Genomic DNA, 7,296 nt, shown 5'->3' on the forward strand with positions numbered 1-7,296 from the left:
GATACCATAAAATGGATTAATAATTACTGAATATTCTACCTTTTAAAGTTTAATTCTCCAAAAATCAGGGAAATTAGATTAGAAACCACTTGGAAATAAAACAAACAAAAGCATTATGTGAGTTTTAGACTTGGTAGGAATGTTTTTGGAGACTGTATGGTCCAAGCAAAAATAATAACTCAGCCTCTGTTTATCTTAAACTCAATATTTTTATTTTCAGCACATTTAACTTTGCACAAAATAACTTTTTTTTTTTTGTAAGAAAAAACCATCATCTGTATTTGTGTGTGTGATATGGTGGTCAGATGATAACTTACAGCAGTTGGTTCCCTGTTTGCACCATGTGGGTCCTAGGGGCTAAACCCAGGCTTGTTGACAAATGCCTTTCCCCACTGAGCCATCTCTCTAACCTTGCTTTAACCTTTTTTAGTGAGTTACAAGAGAAATGCATCAACTCAGGAATTAAAATTTATGTTTTATATCTCTGAGCCTTAGCAATAGACATGGCAATGGTTAGGGATATTGTCACTTAGGTTTTTTTTCTAGATTTACTACCCTATGTGTGTAGGCATCACTAACCCTTCCATATTGCAGTCTTATCCGCTGTATGAGAGTGAAGCCAGATCTTTTCAACACTTTTAGTAGAGTATCAAATATAAAGTGAGTATGAGAAGGCCCTATCTGTCTACATGTACATACTCAGTGAATTGCAGCTCTTTTTAGTAATTAAAGCATTTCTCCATGGAGAGTTTTCCACATTTGTTTTGTTTAATAAAAGAACAGCAATCAACCAAAACCTTTGGTTTATTCAACTAGCCCTGCTCTTGGCTATTTCTCCAAGTCCTTGCTAGTAACTACTTTGTGATGACATCCTGGAAACTGGGTTTGCCATATTTCTGAATATGACGTAAGAAGCAGAACAGATAATACGTGGTCTGTAATGAATTGTATAGATTAATTTTTTAAAACAAACTGGGCCTTGATGTTTAGAGTGAGATCAGAGAGAATTTCTTTGCCATTATGTGTGTGGCTTACTATCCAGGGAACTTCCTCTAAAACATCCAACCTGTGTTAGAGATGGCCAAAATTTACATGAGATGTGGATCTCTGAGTTTGAGGCTACCAGATCTATACAGTGAGACCCTATGTTTAAAAAAGAAAGAGCCGGGGCTAGTGAGATGGCTCAGCGGATAAGAGTACTGACTGCTCTTCTGAAGGTCATGAGTTCAGATCCCAGCAACCACATGGTGGCTCACAACCCCCTGTAATGAGATCTGATGCCCTATTCTGTGTGTCTGAAAGACATCTACATCTACAGTGTATTACACCGGAACAAGTGGGGCTGGAGTTAGCAGAGCTGTCCTTATTTCAATTCCCAGCAGCCACACACATGATGGCTCACGGCCCTCTGTAAAGCTACAGTATACTCATACACATACATATATATATATATATATATATATATATATATATATATATATATATACACATAAATAAATAAGTACATAAATCTTTAATAAAAAATAAAAAAGAGCCAAAATAGATAGCATAGCTTCTCAGAGAAAGCTTTATCTGTAGAGGCCAGTTCTGTATGTCCCCTTCAGACAACCTTGCCATCTTCCATCTCTCAGAGCTCACACTCTTCTCTGGTCCGGCTTCTTATTTTCAGTCATACCTTTCATTCCTGACAGGGACTGGCTGAAATTCACAACACAAGCAAATAGCAAGGTTCCTTTTCTTTTCTTTCTTTCTTTAAAAGATTTATTTATTTATTATGTGTATAAGTACACTGTAACTGTCTTCAGACACACCAGAAGAGGGCATAAGATCTCATTATGGATGATTGTGAGCCACCATGTGGTTGCTGGTATTTGAACTCAGGACCTTTGGGAAAGAACAGTCAGTGCTCTTAACCGCTGAGCCATCTCTCCAGCCCCAACATTCCTTTTCTTTACTCTTGTTTTCTATGCTTTCTATCAAAATATACAATGTTGTAGACAAGTGTCCCTTGGCTGTTTCAATGCAGCCAGGACTAGTATAGAGAACTCCAGCTGTTGGTGACTCACCCATTTGAAATTGTTTCATTATCATGAATAAAATTTGAAAATAGCTTATCAAAGACAAAGGTTATATACTAGTCACAAAGTATTGTCTTGGTAGGTTAGTGATTTATAAATATATAATTGGGATTGATTTTCTTTTAGTGTTTCTTCATTGCTCAGCCCCTTTCTGACCTTCAGTGACTGAAACCAAATACCTATATCACAGTCTCTGCTTCTGCAGAATTGACTGGTCTTTATAGCACACTTGGCATTGATTGTGTGGAGCATAAATAGATTTTCTGGTGCATGGGCACCCATAGCTTTTTATCTCAGCTGGCTCTACACTATACATTGCCGTGAATATTCTATCTGAAAACAGTGTGTTACATTGAGTTGTGAAAAGTCTCCTGACAAAGCCCATCTGCTAGGGAATTTTATTTTGTTCAGAATTAACTAGGCAAGCTGTCTTTTTGTTGTGTTTATTTGGCTTTTGGGTTTTTTTCTTTTTTGGTTATTTGGGCACAGGGTCTCCTGGCTGACCTACACCTTGCCTGTCTCTGCTTCTAGAGTGCCATTACACCAGGCAGTTATACAAATGACAAAAGGTTCTTAATTGATAACACAGCTCTGGACAGTCTAATCAAAGCCAGTCTTAGGGCTGGCTATAAACCTAGCCTTGGTACTGGTTGGGCCTTGTCTGTAGAATGCCTTCTTAGTGTGTTCAGGGCCCTGGCTGTGATGCCTAGCACTAAAAAAGATAAAATTGGACCTTAAAGTAGGAAGGTCGGGAATGTTCTTTCTCTAAGAACTGTTTTTGAAACAAGATTTTGCTCAGGTTCTTGGCCTTAGTTACACTCTTGATCTTCTTGCTTCAGCCTTGCTGCTGCTAGAATCTAATTCTGTGTGTCATTATGTGCAGCCTAAATAATAAGTAAGATTTCTTTGTTAAATTTGCTTCAAAAAGTTACATAGACAATAGAAAAATTAATTGATGCTTTAGTACACGATTCCAGAAATTTAGATAAATAAATCATAGAGGTAATTAAAGTTACTTAACTAACTGCTGGCATATAACATCGGCTAAGAACATGGAAGTTGAACAGGATTGTGGCTTGATCTAGAGAGAAGATGATAGAGGGAGTAGAAATGGTCAAACTAAGGGTATCTTTCAAGATGAACCATCAGAATTTGTTGTTGGGTATGAGGAAAGAAGAGTTAAAGGTGACCCCAGGTTTTCTGCCTGAACAACTAGCAAGATGTTGCCATTATCTAAATATGAAAAACTTATGTTGCAGGAACCAGGTTCTGGATACAAATAGATGTTTGTACTTAGCCACCATTTGGAAAGACTGAAGAAACTGTAAAATGCATTAATATTTGTACAAAAGACCAAAAGAAAGTGTTGCGTGTGGGGGGCTAATAAGATATCTCAGTGAGTAAAGGCACTTTCTGACAAGCCTGATGGCCTGAGGTTAGTGCTCAGAACTTCCTGCTCTTCTAGATGGTTGTGTTAGGACCTGACACCCATGTCAGGCAGCTCACAGCCATCTGTAACTGTCTTCAAAGGAGCTGACTCCCTCTTCTGGCTTCCAGAGGCTCCTGTATGTACAACATACACTATTAAGTTTAATAAAAATTACATCTTTACTTTTAAACCTGTACATGGACCAAAAGGGCACTATATTATAAGTATATTTTATAATATATTTTTACATTGCCAGAGAGTAGCATACATAATATTTTACTTGATAGATCTTACCTATTAAGTGATTGGCCATAGGTTATTTAAATAGAGTGCATTCTTCAATCTTGGAATGCTCAGCGTTTGTAATTACTGATTCTTAATTGTTAAATACTGCTAAAAAAAAGATACTTAAAGGTGTGTACTATTTTTAATTTTCACTTATAAAACTAATATTCTGAACTTAATTTCTTTTTTTGGTTTTTTGAGGCAGGGTTTCTCTTCAGTCCTTGGCTGTTTAGGAACATGCTCTGTGGACCAGGCTAGCCTCGAACTTAGAGATCTACCTGTTTCTGCCTCCCAAATGCTGGGATTAAAGGTGTACACGCCAGATAGTGGTGGCGCACGCTGTTAATCCCAGCACTTGGGAGGCAGAGGCAGGCGGATTTCTGAGTTCGAGGCCATCCTGGTCTACAGAGTGAGTTCCAGGACAGCCAGGGCAATACAGAGAAACCCTGTCTCCAAAAAAAAAAAAAGGTGTATGTATGCTACAACCTCCGGCTTTGAGATTTCTAGTTAAAGTTCATTTAGCAGAGGTTAAGTTTATTATCATATTTTTCAGCTAATTAATAGATAACACATTAATATTTCTGTGACTAAATTTCTTTTTGTTGTTTTTGATTTTTTTGAGACAAGGTTTCTCTGTAACAGCCATGGCTGTTCTCAGAAACACTGTGTAGACCAGGCTGGCCTTGAACTCACCAAGATGCTCTTGCCTCTTCTGAGTGCTGAGGTTAAAGGCATGTACCCATCAGGCCCAGCCTTTCAATTTCTTTATAAAATGAAAAAAAAAAAATAGTAACTGTGTAAGTTGTTGGAACCTATTTAGTTCATTTGTGGAAAGTACTTGAAGACAATACCTAGCATGTAACTGTTGCTCAAGTAAATGTCAGCTATTACTAAGAGAAAAAGTTTGCTTCTAAGATGATTAATCATTGGTACAGTAAAGTTAAACCTCTAATTCTGGGCTGGAGAGATGACCCAGTGGTTAAGAACACTGACTGCTCTTCCAGGGGTCCTGAGTTTAAGTTACCAGCAACCACATGGTGGCTCACAAACATCTGTAATGGAATCTGATGCCCTCTTCTGGTGTGTCTGAAGACAACAACAGTGTACTCATATACTTAAAATAAATAAATCTAAAACAAAACAAAAAGTTCTAATTCTAAAAATAAAATGATAGATTTTTTCTTTTATATGTAGTATATGTACATAATATCCTTTTGAATAATGATTATTATTGAGTATTGCAATATGTCGTATATAGTTGTAATTGTCTTGCCTGTTAAAATATTGGTTGAAAAGTTTTTGATTATGAACTTTTTTTGTATGATACTGTCTTAATATCTTGTATATCTGTCATTTATGTTTTCAAACCACATTTATGACTTCATATTACAATTTTGTCATTGCAGGCAAGAAGACAGCAAGACCCTAGTCCTGGTTCTAGTTTAGGTGGTGGCGATGATCTCAAGCTTCGTTAATTGGAGCACAGCACATGTGCTCCCGTCTCTATACACACTGCTTCTAGTCAGTATAAATAACTCGTTGTGCGACCAGAAACTGTGACAACTGGAGGATTACAGTCTATTTCATGACCAGGGGCAGTAAAGACATCATCAGCTGCCGTGGTTTTGCACTATAATACCTGCATTTCTGATTTTTAAAACATGTAGCCAGTAATAATTTGAAATTTTTTTCTATGCAAGCTTATCTTGTTGGCATTATTTTAGTTAGGTTGAAAGTATCAACTTTCTTCATTTTAACTTAAAAATTCATGTCATTTAGAAACAAGATAAGACATTAAAAATTGTATCAGGGTTGCTTAAAGTTCTTTTATACTTCAGACGAGTTGGTTATACAGCTTTCCTTAGATAAGGGTTCTTGGTTTTTGTTCGTTTTCTCTATATCATTTCGTGTTTTTGTATTCTGCACCATTTTACAAATGAAGATGTGTTTGCAGTTTTTTTTTCCCACCTAAAAACCTAGAATAGAGCTGTCTGCCACAGCCTCCTAAAACAAAAGTTTACAGTTGTTAAAGCCACAGTATCCTTTTAAATGCTAGTAATCACTCTTTCCCCTTTAAACATAAACATTTAAATTAGTATTAAATTTCATCTCAAACCTTGTTTCAACTTACACTCTGTAATCATGAGTTTGGGTAGAGATATTCCTCATAGGTGATTATGCTCTACAGAAATGCCCAAAGAAGTCGCAGACTGGCTTCTGGTTATTCAGGGATTTATTTTTTTTAATCAGTCAGAAAAAGGATACTGGAACTTCTTGTATGTAACAGCATATTAAACTGGAGGCAGTGATAAGTCAAGCTACACAGGTAAATTGTGTTAAAATAATGTTTAAGTTCGCTGCTTTCATGTGTATTTTGTATTGCATGCTTTTGTAGAAACAAAACTGGGTGATGAAGATTATTAGTCTTAGAAAATGTTCATCTGTGCAGAAGATCCATTTCCCTCCATTAATTCTGGGCAAGGTGTTCACAGTTATATATGATGGTATTTTACAAAAGGACTATTAATAGTGCCTTTTGAGATGAATCAGTGTAACAATATTTTTAAAACAGGCTTAGTGTCAAATTGCAATTTTTTTAAATATAAAACTGGAAAAAAGAGTGCTAAGTCATTGGCACATGCTTACAATACTTTTCGTGGTCATATTCATTAAATGTTACTACATTTCTGAATTTTTGCAAAAATGTATTTTATCATAAAATGGCATTATTTTAGAGAATTTTAAAAACTGACGTGGTCAATTCAGAAAAGTCTGAATAAGATCATTGCATTTAAAAAGCATATAAAGATACTTGATTGTGGAGGTGTGTCTTTCATTGTATATAGGTCTTATAATTCATAAACAGGTACCCTGTATCTCAAAATAAAAATATTTGTTATATATTTGAAGTCGTGCATGATAAGGATTGTGTTTGAATTATTATAAACAACAATGTGTTACAAAAGATCATGCTGATATTGTATTACTAAGCGCTATGAATGAATTTGGTTGGGATTTGGTGTTGTACAGCTCACATGTTTACACTCTCAGTGCCCTGATTCCTTTGGGGGAGTTACCTTTTTAAAGTGATCCTTTATTTTTTAAAATAACATGTTGATGGTACATTTTCGATGTTGCTTCTAGCCAAGAGCTTTCAGTCCAGCAGTAAATAAGATCACATGGTATTAATGTTGTTGCCATCCCTGTGTAAATAGTGAATGTTTCTTACTAGTTCTGCGCTGCTTCTGTCCGTCTTAATGCTGGCGTTAAGATCATAAACTTTTTTCTCCGGTAGTGCAGGCTTTGAAAATTACTTTAAGTTATTGGTACAATTTCATATTTTTTCATAATCTAATATTTAAAGTTACATCATTGCATCATTTTTTAAAAATTCATCTCCATTAAAACTTGCCTTAAGCTACCAGGTTGCTTTGCCATTAGCTTTACTGTACATTTGTATGTTTTATTTACATTCACATTAAAATTCTGTGTAGTGAAAACAAA

The 7,296-nt window shown here is 35.8% G+C and overlaps 1 protein-coding gene across 3 annotated transcripts in view; it reads left to right on the forward strand.

Moving 5' to 3' along the window:
- Window positions 1-7,296, forward strand: part of Cbfb (core-binding factor subunit beta) — a 47,302-nt gene extending 40,006 nt beyond the window's left edge. For all 3 annotated transcript variants that reach the window (XM_031341132.1, XM_031341131.1, XM_031341133.1), the window contains one exon: window positions 5,199-7,296. In XM_031341132.1, coding sequence (XP_031196992.1) covers window positions 5,199-5,221 — 23 coding nt within the window. In that variant the 3' untranslated portion in view covers window positions 5,222-7,296. The remainder of the gene's footprint in view (window positions 1-5,198) is intronic.

The sequence above is a fragment of the Mastomys coucha genome, unplaced genomic scaffold (assembly GCF_008632895.1).
Source record: "Mastomys coucha isolate ucsf_1 unplaced genomic scaffold, UCSF_Mcou_1 pScaffold22, whole genome shotgun sequence".
NCBI classification, from domain to species: domain Eukaryota; kingdom Metazoa; phylum Chordata; class Mammalia; order Rodentia; family Muridae; genus Mastomys; species Mastomys coucha.